The 23,692-nt window shown below is 40.3% G+C and overlaps 2 protein-coding genes across 5 annotated transcripts in view; one reads left to right on the top strand and one right to left on the bottom strand.

The window, feature by feature from the left end:
- Nucleotides 1–2,146, bottom strand: part of RMDN1 (regulator of microtubule dynamics 1) — a 69,802-nt gene extending 67,656 nt beyond the window's left edge. For all 4 annotated transcript variants that reach the window (XR_009351685.1, XR_009351686.1, XM_059166088.1 and 1 more), the window contains exon 1: nucleotides 1,897–2,146. Coding sequence is in view for 2 of the 4 variants with exons in the window: in XM_059166088.1 (XP_059022071.1) it covers nucleotides 1,897–2,025 (129 nt within the window). In the remaining 2 variants the exon portion in view is untranslated. The remainder of the gene's footprint in view (nucleotides 1–1,896) is intronic.
- Nucleotides 2,147–7,198: 5,052 nt separating this feature from the next.
- CPNE3 (copine 3) overlaps nucleotides 7,199–23,692 on the top strand; it is a 50,797-nt gene continuing 34,303 nt past the window's right edge. Inside the window, exons 1-3 of the mRNA XM_059166080.1 lie at nucleotides 7,199–7,313; nucleotides 21,117–21,254; nucleotides 21,528–21,707. Of these exons, the coding sequence (XP_059022063.1) occupies nucleotides 21,123–21,254; nucleotides 21,528–21,707 (312 nt within the window). The 5' untranslated portion in view covers nucleotides 7,199–7,313; nucleotides 21,117–21,122. The remainder of the gene's footprint in view (nucleotides 7,314–21,116; nucleotides 21,255–21,527; nucleotides 21,708–23,692) is intronic.

The following is a 23,692-nucleotide window of genomic DNA, read 5'->3' as shown; positions in this document are numbered from 1 at the left end:
CTGGCACTCGCCTGACTTTTCAGCCTCGGTTTTTATCTGTTTATTCCCCTATTTCAGGTTCCAGTCCTAATTTCTGGTCCTCAAAAATACCACTTTTTCTTACCTCAGGGCCTATATCACGCTACTCTCTCCACTGGAATATTCTTTTCTCCTCATCTTCCATTACTCATTAATCTCCAATCATTCTTTAGAGCTCATCTCTAATTGTTCACACTTTCCCCCTCCCTCCCTTCAAGATCAGGTTAAATATAACTTTGCTTCTCTTTTCCAAACACTTTGCACTAATTACATTTACTCAACTACCTTTCCTTCTAACCTGTAAGATCAATGAGGAAAGGTGTTTCTGTTTTTCATGTTCACTGTATCTCCAGAGCTTAGAACAGAGCCTTATTCATAGTAAGCACTCAGTCAAGTCTGCTGAAAAATAAACGTTCAGAGAACATACAGAAAAGAACATACAGAAAAGAACAGAAAAATTAAATCTCAGCGACTCAGCATTACCTCCCAATCTCAACAAAGTCCTGGAACATATCTCCAACTCAACTTATTAACATTATGCTGAGAGAAAGATTTAGGAAAAAGAAAAAACAAATGAAAAGGGCTCCAAAAACTCACGATAAACTAGAAAGCTGTAATATGAGTTTCAACTCCCCCAAAGTTCAATTTATTTAGGGAAGAATGGTTTTTGTTTGTTTTTTAGATTTTATTTATTTATTTGACAGACAGAGATCACAAGTAGGCAGAGAGGGAGGAGGAAGCAGGCTCCCTGCTGAGCAGAGAGCCCCGATGCGGACTGGATCCCTGGGATCATGACCCCAGCGGGAATGCAGAGGCTTTAACCCACTGAGCCACCCTGGTGCCCCATGGAAGAATGTTTTTTTATTGCCTTTGGCTTAGAGTGGAGTTTTATTACTTAAAAATTTTTCTAATCTCTCTTGATTTTTTTCTATCCTTTTCTATCTTCTCTAGTTGTTTTTTTGGTTTTTTTTTTTGTTTTTTTTTGTTTGTTTGTTTGTTTTTAGCACAGTGACTATATGCAATACATGTAGATATCTTACCAGCCATCAAATCCAAGATATTTCTAGCTGTTTGACTTGGATACATCATTTAACCTGACTTCAGTTTCCTCTTCTAAAAAGTGGTTAAAATAACACTTCTCACTGACAGGATGACAATAACCCGACATCCTTTCCATAACATTATGCAGATAAAACAAAAGACTCAAACGAAAAATTTTAAACCTAAATTGTACAAAATCTCTTTTTTTTTTTTTAAAGATTTTATTTATTTGACAGACAGAGATCACAAGTAGGCAGAGAGGCAGGCAGATAGAGAGTGAGAGAAGGAAGCAGGCTCCCTGCCCAGCAGAGAGCCCGATGTGGGACTCGATCCCAGGACCCTGAGATCATGACCCGAGTCGAAGGCAGCGGCTTAACCCACTGAGCCACCCAGGTGCCCCAAAATCTCTTCTTCTAAGTCGTAGTAATTTTCAAAATCACACCACAAACTTTTCAAAGTCTGGGAGACTAAGAGCCTTAGGCGCTGTAGAGCATCGCCAAAAGTAAACATTTTCACGGCGGTCAAGTTCCACCCCCGCCCCCCGCCAAGTTCTCTGTTTTCACTTAGGAAAGACCAACAGGATTCCCGGACTGTCGGGGAAGAAGGGGCTGGGGGCCTCATTCCTCCTCCGACCCCAGTTTTCTCAAAGAAGTAGCCTTGCGAAAGGGAGAGAACCTCTCCATCGCAGGCACCTGGGGAGCTCCAGGAACACCTGGCCCTGAGTACTACCTTCCTCAGCTCACCACATTCCCCATGGCGATACGGCGCAGCCAGGCTGAACAAGAGAGTGCCGGAGCCCAGCCAGTAGCGAGGGGAGCGGGAGGGCGGCGGGGATACCTCAGAGCCGCGGAGTCGCCTAGTACAGCACAGCCCGCGGCTGCCAGCAACACCCCTCGAGAGCCAAGGTCCTGGAAAGACGCGACGTCCCCAAGGCAGAAAGCGCCAGAGGCGAGCGGCCAGCGCCATGACCTACAACTCGCGGACTGACCCTTCAACCCTTTCGGCCGCTGTGGAGCGCAGCGGAGAGTAATTCTCCCCAGTCCTCCCAGAGAAAACGCGACTTCCCCTTTCCAGGCCGCCTCTTCCGCTAAACGATTTCCGGTCCACAGGTTCACGGGGAAGGGAATACCGGATTGGGTGGGACTTTGCCGCCCTTTCGCGCCTGCGCCCTGAGGACCGTTCCTTTTTGCATGCTATAGGGTTTCTGCCCATACTCTGTGGGGCTTGTCATGGCTTTGGAATAGGATTAACACCAGAAGAGAATTGAAAATTCTCTGGTAGACCCGATAATTTAAGTATGCAAGGAAAAAAACCCGATCTATTATTTATAATTTTCTGCTGCCTTCAAAGATAGAGTAATAGGCGGTCCTTTTTGGAAATAAATTCTTGGAAGAATTAAACTGTTCCACATAACGAAGGCGAAGAAGAGATTGACAGTTAGGAGGAGGAGTTCTTGAGGAGATAGAGAAGCCAGAGAAGATAAAGAATGTGAAGCCCAAGCTGGTCTTAGTAGAAAACGATGTGGAGAACAGAGGGAAAAGAAAAAAAAATTAAATGTTCATACAACTTACAGCCCATTGACAAGTACCTCCCTCAAGGAGCTTAGCTACCTCAGGCAACCTTTGTCATTAGCCTAACCTCTAAGACACTATAAAAATCCCTTTGGAAACTTCCTTTATCTATACCTTCCCCCTCCCCCAAGATAAATGTATATATGTTAGCAATCATCCTCAAAACATGCAGCACACTAATATACATCTGAAGGGTCTCATGACTAAGGTTTTATTAGACAGTATTAAATGACCTTTTCCTAACAGCTAGCCCTTCAAGGTCCTGGAAAATTTGCTTCCAAATTCCTTGGAGACTTACCCTATCCCTAAACACCCCCCAACTTGAAAGTATGTAATCCAGCCTCTCCTTACAACCCCAGAGAGCTTTGTCTGCCCATAGGTCCTGTCCATGTGCTTTAGTAAAACCACCCTTTTTGCACTGAAGTCGTCTCAATAATTCTTTCTTGACTGCTCCCAAACCACAACATTTCACATCAGAAAAGACTAGGGAGAGGAGGCCTCTTGAGAGAAAGTTGATGACCTTGTTTGCTGTGGGATGTGTGGTGCAACCCCTTGGTTTCTCCTCAAAATATTTAGCAAGATTAATATGTCTCGGGTGCCTGGGTGGCTCAGTGGATTGGGCCTCTGCCTGCTCCCCCCCCCCTCTCTGCCTGCTTCTCTGCCTACTTGTGATCTCTGTGTGTGTGTGTGTGTGTGTGTCAAATAAATAAATAAATAAAAATCTTTAAAAAAAGATTAATATCTCTCACCAGGGTGGAATATTTTGGGAAGGATCAAAGAGTTTTGAATCTTACTTCAAGACTGATGTGGGTGAAAACATGAGCTGCAAATGGAGTACATACTATCCGGATTACGTGTTTTTTTTTTTTTTATGGGCAATAAGGGAAGATAATCATAGTTTCTTTAGAATTAGATTACATTTATGTATTACCTATGTAGTATTACATAGTACAATAACACATACTTATTTCATTTGTTCTTTCCAACTACCTTGTGAAATAATGGGTATGTCAAATTAATTAACAAAAGAACTATAGCTCAAATAAATTAACCAAGGATACATAGGTAATAGATGTTGTTGGAAGACTAGAAGACTATAATCCATGTCTTTGAACTCCAGGTCCAATGCTTTTATATGATTGCTGCCTCCATGTCTTCCCATTAAATCTCCCACATTTCTTTATGATTGCATTAGTAATATCTTTATTTTCTTTGTTTTTAAAGTATATTTTTAAAAAACATATAAAGTCTCTTCTTAACTTTTTTCTGAACCTTAGTCTTTTTATCCAGAGGGAACCGTTTTTACATATTTCTACCGATAGTTACCTCAATATTCCTAAATAATATGTTCATATAACTGGATGCCATGAGAATCCTGAAATTGAGTTTCTGATATCTTAGCCAGAGTAAATTTTTTCAAAGATTTTATTTTTAAATAATCTCTACACCTAACATGGGGCTCAAACATAAAACCCTGAGATCAAGAGTCACATGCTCTACCTACTGTGCCAGCCAGCCATCCCAACAGAGTGAAATGTTAATGAAATTTTCTATTTTGAAAAAAAATTTAGATCCTTAGGAAAATCGCACGAACTCACATTTCTTCACCTAGATTCAGCCATTGTTAACATTTTGTCAAATTTTATTTATCTCCCTTTATATATATTACATGTAACATTTATATTATGTTTCAATTATTATTTTTTGTTGCTGAATCTTTTGAGAGTAGATTATAGATATCATGATGTTTGTGCCTAGAAACAAAGATATTCTCTTATTTAGTCCCAGTACAACTATCAAATTCAGGAAATTGAAATTGACCGAATACTATTAAAGAAATAAATTTTGTTTATTGCCCCCAAGCAGTCCTCGATAGCAATCACTTTTTCCCCAAATAAGATCAAATCCTGATTATATGTTTATGTGCTGCATTTAATTGTCATGTTTCTTTAGTTTCTGTAAGTCTGTGATATTTCTCTCTTGACTCCAGGCATACTATTTTTTCTTTTCTACAATGAGCTTCAGACCTCCCTACATGATATTCTCTCTGTCAGGATTCCTTCCCATTACACTGGTCACCCTCCCCCTTGTTCCCATCCACTCTACTCTTTCTTACTTCGTTAATTTTTATTCATCTTTCTTTTCTTTATTTTATTTTTTCAATGATTTTATTTATTTATTTGAGAGAGAAAGAGAGTGTGTGAGAATGGAGGGAGGGGCAAAGGGAGATGGAGAAGGAGACTCCCCACTGAGCAAAGAGCCCCAACATGGGACTCCATCTCAAGACCCTGAGATCATGACCTGAGCTGAAGCCATAGTGGGTACTAAAACTATAAAAATATAAAAAAATGTAAAACCACTCTCGTCTCTACTTCTTTCCCTATTTTAGTAGAGCCAAAAGTCAGAAAGTTTAGGTATGGATATGGATATGTATTTTTGAAATTTTGAAACTTTCACCTAAATTTCACCTAAAAATCTGAGGACTTTCACTTAAATGTAAAATCGGAACCAAAAGTAAAACAAATTTGTCTTTATAACGTTCAGTAAAAACAAAATAAAGCAATTCTCTTCCTTTTCCCTACTGTCCTCCAACCACGAAAGTCTTGTTTCTGTCCCTGCAACTGGCTAAGTCTTTTTCTATCTTTGTCTATCATTCCTCTGATCTCAGATCTTTGAATGACTTGCTCTTTCTTGTTTTTCAGGTTTCAATCAAATATCACTGCCTCAGAGAGACTTTCCCTCATACTCAATCCAAAAAGTTCCCATTTGAGGCACCTACTTGGCTCAGTCATTAGAGCACGTGACTTTTGATTTGCAGGCTGTGAGTTCGAGCCTCATGGTGAGAATAGAGATTACTTAAAAATAAAATCTTCAAAACAAAACAAAACAAAAACCTTCCATTATCCCCAATGTCCTCCCTATCACATCATCCTCTATTACTTTCCTCATGGTACTTATGACTATCTGAAATCATCTCATTTGTTTTTAATAACTTACTTGTTCTTCTAGTATAGAAAATTCTGATGTCACTAATCACAAGTCTAGAACAATGCTTGGCCTGTAGTAGGCACCCAATAGGTGTTCAATAAATAAATGAATGAATCTTCACTTGCAATGATATAATTATTTAAAAGTGTTTTTTTGTGTTTTTTGGATTAAAAGTCTTTTTTTTTTTTTTTTTTTACTTAGGAAAGTCCTCATTTGTTTCATTTTCCATAGTCTTCTGCAATTTATCTTTTTAATATTTTATTTATTTATTTGAGAGAGATTGAGAGTGACAGAAAGCAGGAGCAGGGGGGAAAGGGAGAAGCATGTTTCCTGCTGTGGAGCAGGACCCCAGGATCAGGACCAGGAAATTAACCCCAGGATCAGGACCTGATCCAAAGGCAAACACTTGAGGGACCAAGCTACTCAGGTGCCCCTGTCTTCTGCAGTTACAAAAAATATATCTTTTGCTCATTTTTCTATTTTTTAAAAAGATTTTATTTATTTATTTGTCAGAAAGAGAAAATGAGAGTGTGAGCACAAGCAGGGAGAACAGCAGGCAGACGAAGAAGCAGGCTCCCTCCTGAGCAAGGAGACCAAAGCAGGACTTGATCCCAAGACCCTGGGATCATGATCTGAGGCAGATGCTTTCTGAGCCACCCTATTTTTCTATTTTTTTTTAAATCAATTTATACTTTACATACTAAACCTTCCTTTAATATCAGGTTTGTAACAAATATTTTTCTCATGTGTTTGCTGAATGATTTTGTCCCTGTTTTCCTTGGGCAGACGTTCTCAATTTCTAGTAGTCAGATGTAGCAGTATTTTCCATGGTAGTTTGTTTAGTTGTAGGCAGCATCAAGTAGCAGTAAAGCAGGATGCTTTGAAATTAGTTTACTTAGAATCTGTGACTTCAGGCGAGTAAACCAATTACTCAGCTATCGTATTTCAAGTTACTCAATCACAGTTTTCTCATTTGCGAAATGGGGTTAATGGCACTAAGTAGGTCACAAAATTGTGAGAATTAAATGAGATTCAGATGCAAAATGACTCGGGTAGTGCGTTCATTGAAAAGTTGTAAATAAGAATGTTTAGGAGTTCGCATTTCTGATTTTTTCCTTGTTTTTCAGATAGTAGTATAAATTTTTCAAATATTTTAATTTGCGGGGCGCCTGGGTGGCTCAGTGGGTTAAGCCGCTGCCTTCGGCTCAGGTCATGATCTCAGGGTCTTGGGATCGAGTCCCGCATCGGGCTCTCTGCTGGGCAGGGAGCCTGCTTCCCTCTCTCTCTCTCTGCCTGCCTCTCCATCTACTTGTGATTTCTCTCTGTCAAATAAATAAATAAAATCTTTAAAAATATATATTAAAAAATATTTTAATTTGCTTATCCTTCTGAAAAATTTTTTTTGTGCACCAAGCAACTCATTTTTGTGTCTAAAATCAGCTGGGACCTTCCATAAGCAAGCCATCTTCTAAAAGACGTGGAAGCCCGGGTCTACTCCCTAGGTGCAGGTAAGAGTCAGTACTGGGCGGTCCGAGGCCACAGTGGGCGGAGCTTCGCCTTAGCCACTCCCCGCCCCGCCCCGCCCCTCTGTCCATTCGGCCTCGGGTTCCTGTGAATCCTTGCGCCCCGGATACCTAGTGGATTCTGCCTGCCTGGTCTCCACCCCTGCCTGATTTACCCCACTGAGAGCCGGATGTGAGTGCGGGCCTCTGTCTGCTTCGGGGCTGGTGTAGCGGGGCCCCAACAACCCACAGATCCCCTGGGGGAGAAAGAGAGCCCGCTCGGGGAGAAACCGGGCCCGCAGACTCCCGCGCGGTGGGGCCCACACGGCCCTCGCGCTGGAAGTGCACCCTGGGCTCGGTGCGGCGAGGGATCGGCCGGAGCGCGCAGGGGACTCTCGAGCCTCAGCGTACGAGCCTGGGGAGGCTTGGGGCTGGCTAACGCCTTCCGGAGAAGCTAGAGTTCGGGGCTAAGCTGTGGGCCGCGAGAAGCCTCCTGGGCCTGGCTTTCGTGCACCTGGGCGGGCGGTGTCCAGCTCGCCAGCTTATCCCAGCAGGGAGGGTCGGGCCTGAGGCCCAGGGGAGGTGACACGCTTGGAAAAATCCGCAGCGCCCAGTGGGGCGAGGGGCTGGGTTAGGGCTCCTCGCTTAGAATCAAATGCTCGGAGGAACAGGCACGCTTCGCAGCCCCTGAGGGTTCCAGGAGAAGCAGCTAGGTGGGGCGGGAAGAGGTAACTCTTTGATTTCATAGCGGAGCAGAAGGTTGTGAGACAAGAGTTTCCTAAGAGCTCCTGTTCCGGCTCTGGCTCCCACATTCTTCTGTCTAGGGCTTTGGACTCACTACAACCAGGGACGTGGAGGAAATGCAGTTGCATTGGTTTTGCAGTGCCTCTGGGAGACAGAGGATACAGACCATTAACGTTGCACTTGGTTGATGACCCACAGTTTCTGCTTAATCTTTTTGTGGCTGCCTCAATAAATCAAATAGAGAAATAGAAGGTATACGGGGTTGAATATAGCGATTTTTGGTTAGTGACCCATAAACACTGTACTAGAAAATATTTGTATTTGTTAGTTCATTTAATGGTCACAGACTTAGGTGGTATTGTTACTCTGTTTCATACTCGGGACTCGGATTAAATAATTTACCAAACTACAAAAGTGCTAAACAGTACGACTAGGGCTGGATTTCAGGTCTCCGTATGATTTCAGGGCACAGGCCTAATGGCTTAATGTAAAGAACATTTCTGCTTGGGATAAGACAGTTAGTTAGCTGGGTTTCAAGCGTATGCTTTGACGTTTGTTAGCTGTGTGACCTTGGGCAGGTTACTTAACCTTTTAGGGCCTGTTTCTGCGCTTGTAAAATAGAGATAAAATACATCCTATGTCATACGGATTTTTAAGTGAATTAAATAAAATCGTATTTGTAATACACTTAACAAAACACTTGCCACATATATAGCTACATGTACCTTGCTGTTGTCATTAACTTGGGGTCTGCAAACTCCAGTTCTGAGTGCTGCCTGCCAGAGCCAAACAAAACTTATGTGGGCATAGAGCATGGGTAGAGAGAAGCAAGGAAGGATAAGAAAGGAGAACTAAGAACAGATGACATATATGACGGCAATTCTAGTGAGACCAGTAGATTAATCTTTGGTACCCGGGGCCACTTTTTTGCCTTTCTGAGATATTTTTTTAAAGGCAGTTGCTTTTGGCTGATGGTTTGGAAAAATGCATCCCAGTCTGGGCTGAAAATATTCAAATAAAGCAAGTTTGGGGGACTGGACCATGTTGAAACTCTCTGGATGTAAAGGGGAGCTGAATTTCAGCACTCCCCAGAATTTCTGGCACGATGACACGATGAAGTGTGCAATTGGTTCTCCTTCCTTCAGGATTTCTTCTGTCAGATCTAGCTCTTGGAGAATGGAGAGGGAGAGGAGTTTTCAGGATGGGGGAAACAAAAGGATTCTTTGTCTTTTTAGGGCTGTGTAATGACTGGACACCTCTCCTACTTTCACTTCTAACTGTAAACACTTTATAGACAGTGGTCTTGATTTCCACATAAATTTAAGGCACCCTAAGTTTACACATATTCAGATATTTTTTGTATACTCTTTCCAGTGCTATTACTGTAGTCCTGAATATTTCCTTTGCAGCATCTGTTCAGATAACCAGTTCACACTGTATCCTACCTCCTAGCAATTCTTGGTATAGCTTTTGACATAGTTTTCCTCATCCTCCTTCTCTCTCAGTACTATTGCAGTGCTTTTTTCCCTACAATTGTTAGAGTTTTCTTTTCTCCTTTTTCATTTTTTTTTTTCAGTCAGTGAGTTATTATGTGAGAAGGTATGCCTGTCAGCAAAACTGAGAAAGTTAGTGTTGGATATGAAATACAACTCAATGACATTTGACCTTCAAAGATCTGTAATGAGCCACCACTGATCACTAAAAACATAATCTCTGAGGTGGATCTTTTAGTAAGGATCAATGACACCATCTGTTGGTGGTACTCAACAAGTTTGAGGACCCCAGACTTGGACATTCCTTTAATGAACCCACTATTACCTTTACCTTACAGGTAAGCTTCCTTCCTTCCCACCAATGTTTTTCCTTCGTGTTCTTACATACATTATAAGGATCCCTAGGCAGGTTAAAGGCCAACAATTAGGTAGAATATGTGGTTGAAGATTTGTTGAAAGATAAGACTGAGAAGGTGGTTTAAATGAGCCCCTATAAGTATCATATATTTTATTTAACTACATTACTTGAGTGTCTGATGTAATCAAAGCCAGTTGCTATATATACTTTGGTAAGATGATGATAACTACATTTAGGTTGATTATGTTGGCTTACATTTGAAGAGGCTAGTGGAAGAATATTGGGATTCTTTTGAAGAAGCTGTATTCTTTTAGTGTTTAACAGCTTATCAGTGGGCAATCATTGGTTTTCCAATCATATTTTTAAAAAATTAAAATCAGTATATTACTGATCAAATTTACCAACATAAGTTAGATGGATAGCATATTAATACAGTTTTCCCATGAAAAGTAGAAGGAAATACTACTCATTTTAGCAAATCATTTTGAAATGTCCTGTTGCCAGGGGATGTATTATTTCTGGTTCCTGTGAAAATTACCAAAGCACAGCATGGTTGCAATACGCATTTTCATCAGGCTACTTCAGGTTTCTGAGCTTTAGCTCCCTGTTCCTCTAACATGGTAGTACACATTAAATTTGATATCTGCAAATGTAAAGCGGAACTTGTGGGTCACATTTTCATCTGTTTAGGGATCAGGATTATTTGAAAAGAAGTGAAAATCAGAACAAGTATTTCCCAATTGTGTTGTCAAGTTAAGGTTATAAAATATCTAGAGTTGTACCCCGCCTTCAGTACTTCTTAGTCCTCCCCTGCTTCGTTTTTTCTTTAGCACTTTAACACCAGGCATACTGTATATTTTACTAACTTATCTTTTTAAAACATTTTTAGTGATATATTTTATTTAACCAAATGTATTTAAAAATCATTTCAATATGTGATTAATCTAAAAAGTTATTGAGAGTTCTCACATTTTTTTTTTCATTTCAGTCTTTGAAATCATGTTCCATCATGTCAGAGGCACCACATTTCAAATGCTCAGTAGCCTCATGTCACTAGTGGCTACCATACTGGTCAACTAAGGGCTAGAACTTGACTCATGTCCAGACCATCTACATGATTCTAACATGTAAGGACTGAAGCTCTATACTTCTAACACTCTGAGGCTCGAGGGTGACTTTCTAGAATCCTGTGATTCAGATAGTAACTAATGCTGTAGGACCCTTGGGTCAAATGGCCTGATTCCAATGTTCTAAGAGTCTGTGATTCCAACATTTCAGAGTCTTTGACTTAAGGATCAGCAAATTCCAGCCTGTGGGCCAAATCAAGGCCATGGCTTGTTTTTGTAAATAAAGTTTTATTGGAATACAGCTATGCCTGTTCAGTCTGTGGCCACTTTCATTCTACCAGGGCAGATTGAGTAGTTGTGACAGAGACCATGAGTGACCTCTTGACCAGCCAAAACTACAATATTTACTTTTTGTTCCTTTACTGAAAAAGTTTACTGGCCCTTGATGTAGAGATGCAAAGACTCTAAGATGGGTAGTGGTTTTACAGATGTTTATTTGACTGTTACACTTTATAACCACACATATGTTACATAAACTCTTTCTGTGAATCAAATATCACATAACATATGTTGTTCAGAAGAGATTGGTTTCCCCATTTTAGGTATTCACTATTTCAGGCTTATATAATTCCATTAGGTTGATTATTTACCTTTTTTTTTTTTTTTTTTTTTGAGAAGTAGTTCCACGCCTAACATGGGGTTTGAACTCATGACCCTGAGGTCAAGAGTCCGGTGCTTTACTGACTAATCCAGCCAGGTGTCCCCCCCCCCCACCCTCTTTTACTTATCTTTTTTATCGTCTTTCTCCCTATAGTGTAACCTCAGGAGGGCAGGTTACTTGTTTTGTTCATTGTTCTCCCAACACCTCAGAACATGACCTGATCCACAGTAGATACTCTATATAAATATGCGTTGAGTGATTGAATAGTATTATTAAACTGTTCATGTTTGGGAAATAGAAAGAGGGTTGCCAGAACGTTAAAACCAGTTGACATTTATGTGCCAAGTAACCATAAACGGAATATTCTTGAAATCAGGAAATATATAAACATTTCAACAGTCCTTGCTCAACATTCAAAACTTTATTATTTTTTAAAAATATTTTATTTTTAGGTAATTTCTGTAACTAAGATGGGGCTTGAACTTACAACCCCAAGATCAAGAGTCCCATGCTCTACCAACTAAGCCTGCCAGGTGCCGCTGTTCAATGTTTAAACTTAAATCTTAAGAATGAAGTAGTGGTAGTTGTTCCAGCTTTAAACTGAAAGAATTATTTTGTGTCATTGTTCACCATAAACTGGAAAGAAGCACAAAGTGACAAAATGTGAAATGCCTGTCTTGCCCAGTTAAATATTGTATGGCCCAGCTAGGAAGAGAAGGAAGGGAGCTGAGTTTTAGGAAGCGTGCTTTTAGAGTTGGGCATAGTTGGATTGTAGGGACAGGTGAGAAGTTCTGATGGCTGGCCCAACATCTAGGAGATTCCAGAAGGTGGGGAGTTCTTAAATAGCAAGGGACATCAATCTCAGCAGGTCGATGTGCCTTTTTATAGTATCCAAACTGCCAGCAGCTTTACTGAGCCCTTAGAATTTTAACATGTTCAACGGAGCATCCTGGAATTTCTGCTAGGTGATATAGCTCTGATTTTTATCAATGCCATTTTTGGTAAAAGATGATTCACTTTGTAGATACTTACTTTGTAGCTAATTTTGCCAAGATGCGTGCTTCCTAAGGTGAGGCAACATTGTGATGTTGCAACTGCTTCTAACTTTTATTAACAGTGCATATACTATGAACTTTTCATTAGATAAGCTTGACAATATAATCAGTGACATTTCTAAAGTGTGTATAAAGCAGCCGTTGGGATTAGTAAAGCAGTCTAACCAGAAAATGCATGTGAAATAAACTCTATAGCCTGCTATGAGTCATAGAACAGATCAGTATAATCTTAGGAATTTTCTAGAGAAATCAAGGAAGGGGCCTTAATTAATTGCTCACTTTGTAACAGTAAGGACAGGGTAAAACTGCACATGCTTTCTGTGTTTAAAGTAAGAGTAAGGGACACCTGGGTGGCTCAGTTGGTTAAGCATCTGCTTTCTGCTCAGGTCATGATCCCAGGGTCCTGGGATTGAGTCCTGCACTTGCTCAGCAGGGGCCTGCTTTCCCTTTGCCTGCTGCTCCCCCTGCTTGTGCGCTCTCTCCCTCTCTGACATATAAATAAAATCTTTTTTAAAAAAATAATAAAATAAGAGTAATATAAAACTATATCTTTTCCCAATTCTGCATGTTCAGATATCAGCAATAGCATTGCTATCCAGATTTTATTCAGGATTATTCAAGAATCTGGAAATTCATTTTAAAAATGGTGGTCAAATGCTGGTTCCTTCTGCTGCTGTAATACGAGCTGGGAGTTTAATAATGTGAGATTCCATAGATGGTAGTAAAACTCACTTCCTCATTATGCTGCATGTACCTAATAGATTGGGGCTGGTGTTTTGTTTTGGTATACTATACTTTTTCAAGTCATCCAGGGATAGAGAATTTAAGAATTTCAAGCAAAGGTACCTAATTGGTAGGCAAGTATCTAAATATATATTTTTTCAGGTATAGCTTTTTTTTTTGGTGGGAAATAGAAGCTGAATTTGGGAAATGTTATTTTTTCCCTTACATTTCTCTTTTTGGTTCTTATAAATTTTCTGCTATTTTCTACTTTTTAAATGTTTCTACTCTTTTAGTACCACTTCCTAAACAAGTTTATATTCACTGTAATTAGTCATGGAATAGTAACTAGAAGAGGCTTTAAAGTTACTTAAAGTGATTGACTCAACTCTTAGAATTGACAGTTGAAAAACCAGAGTCCTAGAGCAGTTATAGCCCTTGGGGCACATGTGGTAGGGCTGATGGAGAACTATACTCCATTTTTTCGCACTCCTGGTCCAGTGACCCTTCCCGTTGGTCCCTTTTTAACATTTAAAAAGAAAACTTGCCCTTTTCACTGTTTAGGTGCTTTAATGCTTGGCGTAATTTTAATTCTGTATCCCTATGGCTAGTATTCCATTGCAGGTATTTTTTAAAAATGTGGGCATCTCTTTCCTCCTTCCTTCCTTCCTTCCTTCCTTCCTTCCTTTGTTTCTTTTTTCCTTCCTTCCTTTCTTTCTTCCTTTCTTTCAGATTTTATTTATTTTATGACAAAGAGAGAGAGTGAGAGAGCACAAGGAGGGGGAGCGGCAGCAGGAGTGGCAGAGGGAGAAGAGGCAGGCTCCCTGCTCAGGAAGCTAGATGCAGGGCTAAATCCCAGGACCCCCAAGACAGACACAGACACTTAACCACCTGAGCCACCCACGTGTCCCTGGGCATCTCTTTCTTTCTTTCTTTCTTTCTTTCTTTCTTTCTTCCTTTCTTCCTTTAAATTTATTTGACAGACCGATCACAAGTAGGCAGAGAGGCAGGCAGGCTCCCTGCTGAGCAGAGAGCCCGCTGCAGGGCTCGATCCCAGGAACCTGGGATCATGACCTGAGCCGAAAGTAGAGGCTTTAACCCACTGAGCCACCCAGGCGCCCCTGGGCATCACTTTCTTAATAAATGAAGGGCAGGCTCACTGTACATTCCTTTAATGTAAGTTTTTCTCTGGCTATTAAGTGTGGTATATTCCTGAGAATTAATGTTGCTGCCTTCAGAAAGCACGGAGATTCTGTGTCCCCCATGTAGATCTGTGTTTGTAGAGACTCAGCAAGAAGAAAATGCTTTCTTAGCCCTAAGTAATTCACAGTGTAATGTGCTGTCTTGAGGAGGAACTGCTGTGATGTAAATGCACACCATTCCAGTTCTTCCATTGTTTGGCCATTACTGTTTGTTTATTCTGGTTATTTTTGTTTAAGAAAGATAATCATAATTGTAGCCTAAAAATTAATGTTCTAATTTTGTAAGATCGTATTCGTTAATTTGTGTCAGGCTGAATATTTACATTTGATATACTAACTAGAAAGCTATAGGGAAATTAATTAGAGAATATTGCTGTTAGACTAAGTAATGATTAATTATAGTCCTTAGTGCTCTCAGGGCATTCTGGCATGATAGGAAACAAATCTGGGTTCTTGTTATGGCCCTGCTACTTGTTAGCTTGTTTTTCTTGGGCAAGTAATTTAAATGTTTGGGCAAATTATTCTTATTTTTCTAATAGAAACGATGTGTTGTTTTAAAAGTTAACAATTATTATTATGAATATTATTAACATTCTGGGACAATCCAGATATTATAGCCTTAGCTCTGGTGTATTGATCTCTTGCTGTATAGTACTTATTCCTTGTCTTGCCCAATGTACTAGGGTTTTTTTGTTTGGTTTTTTTTTTTTTTTGTTTTGTTTTTTTTTGTAAAGTTCAGAAGATAATATATTATTTGGAAGCATTTTGATAATTTTGTAGAAAACAAAAACCAGAAATTATCCAGCCACATGTATTTACTAACTCTTTACATTTTCCCCTCTCCCACTCTCTATTTTTAAGGGAAAAAAATGATCCAGTAGCAAGTGGCAAGAATATAAATTATTTTATAATGGAGTGTAGTTTTAATCCTCAGTGTAAAGTTTTTTCCGGCGAGATAAACACAACACCAGGCAAAGTGGGTGCAAGGCAAGATTTATTAAAAACGCTCTCCCGCGAAGTTTCAGGGCTCAGGAGAAGGGGAGCCAGGAAAGTTGCGCCGGGAGGAGGTGGGCACCCTCAGGCGAGGTTCCGCCACTCTGGAAAGCAGAGTGGCGGAAGTCGCACCCAAGGCAGGGAGGAGGGGGCTTTTAAGGGGTCTCGGAGGAAGCTCAGGGGTCTTTTGGAAGTTTCCCTTATTTGGATATCCCGCCTGCTCATCGGGATCCCATTGGTCCACAGGAGCCCGGGGCGGGGTTCTCAGATTCCTGCTTGGGCCTTTGTTCTCCTGTCCGAGCTCAGGTCTTGTGGCGGGAACTTTCGCCATCTTTAGTAGCCCTTCCTGCCAGCCCAACACTCAGTAAAAATAGAAATCTATAGATTTCTTCTCCAGCTCTGAGGGCACTTTGATTGCTTCCTCTCTGCACCCCACTGTTTTATATTGTTTGTGTTATTTCTGTGTATATGTGGATAGCTAGATATTTTGCTTTTGCTTTGCATTCTTTCCCCACCCCATGCCGGAACACACTGAAGATACTCAGTAAATAATTGTTGAATGAATGGAACTCCCCAATAGAATTATAATGAGTTCCAAGGTCTTCTGTTGCTGTATCAGGTCCCCACTGTCCTTAGCATGATAATGGGTACACAATAATCTCTCTCTTTTTTAAAAGATTTTACCTATTTATTTGACAGAGAGAAGCACAGTGAGAGAGAGGGAGCACAAGGGGGAGGATATGGGAGAGGGAGAAGCAGGCCTTCCACTGAGTAGGGAGCCCAACAACGGCAATGGGGCTTGACCTGAGCCACCCAGGTGTTCCACACAGTAACCTCTTAATATAAACACTTGTTGGTTTGACTGAGACCTCCAAGTAGTGGTGGCTTTTAAACTGACTGCCATATTACCCTTCCCCCACTTTTTTAGGGAGGTTGAGGAGGACACTTTTACTGTTCTGAGCCACACAATTTGAGAAACACTGCATGGGGTGTGTCCTGCTGATGTTGCTGGGCCCCATTCCAGCTGCCCCAAGGTTACCCTGCTGGCTTTCAGTGGAGGTCATGCAGGATGCAGTATGGATAGCAGTTAGTGAATCATGGTATTAGAACCAGAAGGAACCTTTGAGAACTTTGTAATGTTGCCAGCCTCCTCATTTAGTAGCTAAAGAGTGAAATTTCCTAGAGACATTTGTGGCTGGGCACTGACTTCTTCCTCCCAATTGTTCTACAACAAATAATGAGTCACTGACACTGGCTCTGTCCCCCCTCCCCCATGCACCAACCGGAGGTAGCTCAGGTAAGCAAACTCTTCTGAGAGGATTTAGGAAAATTAGCACTTATCTATAAGAAAGGCTGCCTGCCTGGCAAATTAATTTTGTGTAAATCCCAGGCATTCTTTTATTATTTTTCTAAGAAGTTCTTTATAAACAAGGATGAGAAAGTTTCATTATGTCTTACTATTGAATAACAAGCCATTGATGGCTAGACTATTAAAGTATTTGAATAGTTTATAAAATAATAATTGCAACAATTCATAGAATATCTAAAAATGTGAGTGCCCTATAAACCTACAGTTGTCAGGCAATTTTTTTATCCCCATTTATAGATGCGGAAACTGAGGTTCTGACAGACAATTTGGTAAAGCTGACACACCCAAATAAATGATGGGAAGGAAATTTGAACCAAGCCTACTGACTCCAAAGTCACTGGTATTTCAGCCATGAAAACCCTGTGTCAAACATCAGACAGCATGCTTCAGGATGCAGAGGAAGCAGTAAAAAACAGGTCCTTGTCCTCAGCACACAGATAGAGTGTGGGCCATGCATACAAGTAACAATAGTGGTAAGAAAATAGCATCAGTACCATAACTGCCCTACAGGGGAATCAGCAACAGCTTGATGGAGAAAATGTCATTTGAAATGGATCTTGACGAGTTTAGATGACAGGCTGGGGGCAGATGTAGACAGAGCCATGAATTACAGATGTACCTAATTGGACTAGGGTAGACTCTGGATAGCCAGTAATGATTATTTTTAATTTATTATTTTTTTAAGATTTTATTTATTTATTTATTTGAGAGAGAGCACAAGCGGGGTGGGCAGGGGTGGAGAGGCGCAGAAGGAGTGGGAGAAGGAGACTCCTTGCTGAGCAGGGAGCCTAATGCACGGCTTGATCCTAGACCCCAGGATCACGACCTGAGTGAAAGGCAGATGCTTAACCACTGAGCCACCCAGGCATCAGATTTTTTTTTTTTTTTTTTAAATCAGAAGTGATAAAATCATGATATGAATGGAAAGACGATGGCAGTGGGAGTGCCTGTCTGGAGACCATTAAGTGGGCAGGTAGAGCTACAGAAGACCTGAAGAGGGGCACCTGGGTGGCTCAGTGGGTTAAAACCTCTGCCTTCGGCTCAGGTCATGATCCCGGGATTCTGGGATCGAGCCCCACATTGGGGCTGCCGATCTCTGCCTGCCTCTCTGCCTACTTGTGATCTCTGTCTGTCAAATAAATAAAATCTTTAAAAAAAAAAAAAAAGACCTGAAGAAGTTGTGACCATAGGCATAGGGAAGGTTCTGCACCTCCATAGTTGAGAGAGATTTGAAATTGTTCTAGGCAGGGGCGCCTGGGTGGCTCAGTGGGTTAAGCCGCTGCCTTCGGCTCAGGTCATGATCTCAGAGTCCTGGGATCGAGTCCTGCATCGGGCTCTCTGCTCAGCAGGGAGCCTGCTTCCCTCTCTCTCTCTCTGCCTGCCTCTCCATCTACTTGTGATTTCTCTTTCTCTCTGTCAAATAAATAAATAAAATCTTTAAAAAAAAAAAAAAAAAAAGAAATTGTTCTAGGCAGAATCTGCTTTACTGAGTAGACCTAAGGAGTACCTCTAAGGAAAGATGGGAAAAGAGAAAGCACATAAGACCTAAGAATTTTCAGCTAGACCTCAGAAATTTCAGGCATAGGAGTGACCATATGCTTTAAATTTCATACATCCAGCCCAAATTCAATTATTAGGTCTTATTTTTAATTCCTTTGAACTGTGTTGTTATAACGTTGACTCAGGAAAATTAGGGTTACCGGGAGAATGGCTGATAGGGTTAGTATTTCCAGATGTTATTTGCATTTTAGAAACTAGACAATTCTCCAGTGAGTAATCTGTGTTGTAAGAAGCTATTGTCCACTCCTGGAGGAGGTTCTTTCTGTCTTTTCTATCATCCTGCATTTTGGATAGTAAAACACATAGAATCACTCTTTAGTTATAGACACACATTCGTCTGCCTGGTCACTTATCTCAGCCAAATCTCCTATTCTCCATACTCAAAGGGTACAAAACATTTGCCTTATTTTCCTCCATCATAAAAGAATGCCCTATTGCTTTTTTTAAAAATTGTGTATCATGTGCTGGTTGATGACACTGAAAGGAACTGAGAAAAGCATCATCAGGGATGTTGCTTTTAACAAGGTTCCAGACCTGATTGTTTATGTAATTTCTTCCATTTGTCATTCAGCCCTAATGAATTTCTAGAAAAAAATGAGGCTGCATTCAGAGTCATTTTCATGGGGGAATGCTGTTAATAGAGGAAATTTGTGTCCTAACAGCAATATAGTAATGCAATATCAACGATTTACTAAATAATCAGGTGTGTCTGGCATATTGTTTTTGTGGCTCTTGTATAATCATTGTTAGGGGGGGATAATGTTCCTCTGATGTATCTTTTTGCTATGAGGCTGACTTTACACATAGATACAATACATTTTCTGTTGAATTCTCTCCATTTTTGGAATTTGAGGGCTTTCTGTTTGCTGGTAGACAGTTCTTTACATGTTCTTCAGGAGCTTTAGAAATCCTTACTCATTCTAAATCTGTCCACAGGGTACTGCATTATCCTGGGTATAGATGACATACAATTTATAAGACTTAAACTACCTTAAGAAAAAAATTATACAACTAAACATTTATTCCATAGATTCTTTGTTAGATATGAAAGCAAGATTCACAGCACATTCCCGATTTGTAAGTTTACTTACGTATCTCCATTTTCACTGATGAGAAAATCTAGGCTCAAAAAGTAATTTATTTGAGGTCACACAGGTCTCACCAGATGCAGAATTTCACCCAAGTATTACTCTAAATGTACTCCAGATTTGATCTTGTTCCTATACTGTAGTTATCTGTTACTATTGCAGCAGGAATTCAAATGACTTGATGTAGTTTGGAATCATTAGAGAAATCATCTTGGAGTAGACTAGTTTAAAAAAAAAAAAAGAAAAGAAAAGAAACATGGGATATATGGGAGAAGATCAAGTAGTCCTAAAATAATATAATAGTAATAAACAACTTTGGAACACTTACCATGTACTAGGCACTATTTAAATATATTCACTCATTTAATCCTTGCAACAACTGTATGAGAAATATTATTTTCATTTTGCAGATGAGGAAAACGAGGGGTTATAAGGAGGTAGAGACTCTCACCTGAGGTGACACATTAAGTCAGTGTGGGATCCAAATGAGAACTCATCTGTCTGATTCCAGAGCTTATCATACAGGGTGATGAAGAGGAAGGAGCAAAGACCTGAGCTGAGGTTGAGAGTCGGACCCTTAGCTAACTGAGCCACCTAGGTGCCCTGACACAAGTTACATTTAAAAATAAACCATTTCGGGCGCCTGGGTGGCTCAGTGGGTTAAGCCGCTGCCTTCGGCTCAGGTCATGATCTCAGGGTCCTGGGATCGAGTCCCTGCTGAGCAGAGAGCCCGTTTCCTCCTCTCTCTCTCTCTGCCTGCCTCTCTGCCTACTTGTGATCTCTCTCTGTCAAATAAATAAATAAAATCTTAAAAAAAAAAAACAAAAACATTTCATTCTATTATCCTCAATGTGAGAACTTTCAGTTGTACCTCCTAACCACCCCTCCACCCCAGTACTTCAGCCTAGCTCTCAGGACATCAAACTTGACCCTCTTCTTGTCCAGCTTGGTTTCCCCCAACATGGATGCTTACTTCTGTGACACGTGACGATGAGGTGTCCTCACTGTGCCTTCTAATGTCTTGATTCTTTTCTACTCTGTGCTGTCTCTCTCTTCACCTAATGGAATCCTTCAAAGACCAGGGAATGTCAGTCTGACCCACACTCTTGGCACTGTCAGTTATTCTCGGTCTGCTTCAGTGACTTCTTTATATCTTTGGCACATATTGTCAGCACTGTATATTTTGGCACTTAATAATTTTGACAATGTAAGATGACAAAATAAAGAAATCTGAATTTAGATTTAGATTTAGTTTTACAAAATACCTGGGTTGGGTATTTAGTAGGCAAATTGGGAATTTGTGAATTTTGTTTCTTATTAAGGAATATTTCTGCCTTTTTTTTTTTTTTAAGATTTTATTTATTTATTTGACAGAGACACAGCAAGAGAGGGAACACAAATGGGGATGGTGGTGGGAGAGGGAGAAGCAGGCTTCCCTCTGAGCAGAGCGCCCCATGCGGGGTTCAATCCCAGGACCCTGAGATCATGACCTGAGCCGAAGGCAGAGGCTTAACCCACAGAGACACCCTGGTGCTCCACATATTAACAGTCTTATTCCAGAGAGTTTACTCCGGGATCCTATTTTGACAGCTTTTCCTAAGAATTCAGCTGTTTCATTGGGAATGCATGGACTTATTATTAAAGGCACCATTTCATTAGCATCCTGTTTCTTTGGTTTTCTCACAGTTCAAGATGGCTGCCCAATGCGTTACGAAGGTGGAGCTGAATGTTTCCTGTGACAATCTTTTGGATATGGATGTAGGGTCAAAGTCGGACCCTTTATGTGTGTTATTTTTAAATACGAGTGGTCAACAGTGGTATGAGGTAATGTTAAATACTGTAGGTGAAAAGGATTCTGAATTGCTCTTTTGATAATGTGAAGTGCTTATTACAACTGTTAAAAATAATGAAAACAGCTCATATGTTAATGCAGTTTTTTGGGGGCAGGTTTGTCCTTGATTGTGGAATTTTTCATCTACATATGGAAACTTTCTTTAGCTATCTGTTATGCTTATATTTAGTTACCTGTAGTACATAAAGATGCTAAAATGTAAGTGCATTTTAATCTGACGAAACTTTGTTTTGGGGTGAGTATAGGTTGATCGCACAGAAAGGATTAAGAATTGCTTGAATCCCACATTTTCCAAGACATTTGTTATTGATTACTACTTTGAAGTGGTTCAAAAATTGAAATTTGGGATTTATGACATTGACAACAAAACCATCCAGCTGAATGATGATGACTTCTTAGGAGAATTTGAATGTACCCTTGGACAAGTGAGTATAATTAGCTACTGCAATATATTGTGTCTAAATTTTAACCAGAGAATTGGGCGTTTTTATGTGTTCATTAGTTTAATTTTTAGAGTTGAGACATATGTAATCACTCTACAGATTGTTTCAAAGACGTATGTAATCACTTTACAGATGTTTCAAATATTAGTATGTTTGGTTTGAACATTATAAAATTTATCTTATTTTTCATAAGGGCAGGGACTATGTGTTTTTGGCAAAACCCATTAATTCTTTTGAGTTGGGGTGTTTCGTTTAACATTGCAGTAAATAATACCATTGCTCTAGCTGCTTTGTGTACTATTGGTTTTTCTTTAAAAAAAAATTTTTTTTTTAAAAGATTTTATTTATTTACTTTTTTGAGAAAGGGTGTCAGAAGGGGCAGATGGGGAGGGAGAGGGACAAGCAGATTTTGCACTGAGCACATGAGATTCTGAGATCATGGCCTGAGGTTAAACCGAGTCAGAGGCTTAACAGACTGAGCCACCCAAGCACCCCTACAATTTTGTTCTTATGCTTAAGTCATAAATGTTTTCAAAGTAATAGCACTGTCCCTTTACCTGGCCTGATCTTCTTCAACCTTAGGTGTACTAGTGTAAACCTTCCTCTCCAATAAGCCTCCTCTGATCCCCTTGAGTAGTTTGGCGCGCCACCCTGTGCTCACCCCAGTACTCTCTACTGCTTCTACCCGATCATCAACTCTCCATCCATACTTAATTATCTGCCTTTCCCATGTGACAGATTTGATCAGGGTAGAGGTGTGCCTGTAGGCTCACCGTTTTGTTTCTTTCTCAGAGTCTGAGTTCTAAAGAGAAATCAGGGCGCCTGAGTGGCCTAGTGGGTTGTAAAACTCTTAATTTCAGCTCAGGTTGTGATCTCAGGGTCTTGATATCCTGCTCAGCAGGGAATCTGCTTGTCCCTCTCTGTGTGCTTACCCTCCCCCTGTCCCCGCCCTTCCACAGGCTCTTCTCTCAAATAAATAAATAAATAAACAAAATCTTAAAAAAAAAAAAAAGAAGAAGAAGAGAGATCTTGACTATTTGTAATAGAGCTGGGAAGGCCCCAGGAGGGAAGACTCATTGTTTTTCAGTGGGTGACATTATTGCCTAGATTTGTTTATTTTTCCATGTATTGTTTGGGGATCCTGGTATTTCCTATGTCTCAAGGACAGTATGAAACTGAAGTTGATCAGTTTTCTAAAACTTTGATGAAGACTGTCAACGAGAAAATCAAAGTATTGATTTTTTCGGAAAAAAACCACATTGTAGCTAAATTTTAATGAATTTGATAGATGCATCTATTTGAGAGTACCTAGGCCTACTATATTATTTTATTATTATTTTTTTAAGATTTTATTTATTTATTTGACAGAGAGAGAGATCACAAATAGGCAGAGAGACAGACAGAGAGAGAGATGAGGAGAAGCAGGTTCCCCGCTGAGCAGAGAGCCCAATGCGGGACTCGATCCCAGGCCCCTGGTATCATGACCCGAGCCGAAGGCAGAGGCTCAACCCACTGAGCCACCCAGGCGTCCCTTTTATTATTTTTTTTAAGTTTTTTTTTTTTTTTTTGACAGAGATCACAAGTAGGCAGAGAGGCAAGCAGAGAGAGAGGAGAAAGCAATCTCCCTGCAGAGCAGAGAGCCCGATGTGGGGCTCAATCCCAGGGCCCTGGGATCATGACCTGAGCCGAAGGCAGAGGCTTTAGCCCACTGAGCCACCCAAGCACCTCTACTCTATTATTTTAATCAAAAATGATATTTTGGGGGGGTTATATATTCAAGTTATGCATCAGTTGAAAAGTTGAATCTCATTTATTGAGTGTTCTGAGGCCCACCTCTCATCTATAGGTTTTTCAGCTTAGTGATTAGTATATATGAAGAGAACCCATTCCTCTTTTTCCATTACAGGGAGGACGTTAAACTTTGAAGTAATTGATAAAGAAACTAGTGGTTGGGGAGATCGTATCTG

The sequence above is a fragment of the Mustela lutreola genome, chromosome 3, assembly GCF_030435805.1.
Source record: "Mustela lutreola isolate mMusLut2 chromosome 3, mMusLut2.pri, whole genome shotgun sequence".
In the NCBI taxonomy this organism is placed as follows: Eukaryota; Metazoa; Chordata; class Mammalia; order Carnivora; family Mustelidae; genus Mustela; species Mustela lutreola.
This window is presented reverse-complemented; position numbering and strand designations above follow the sequence as displayed.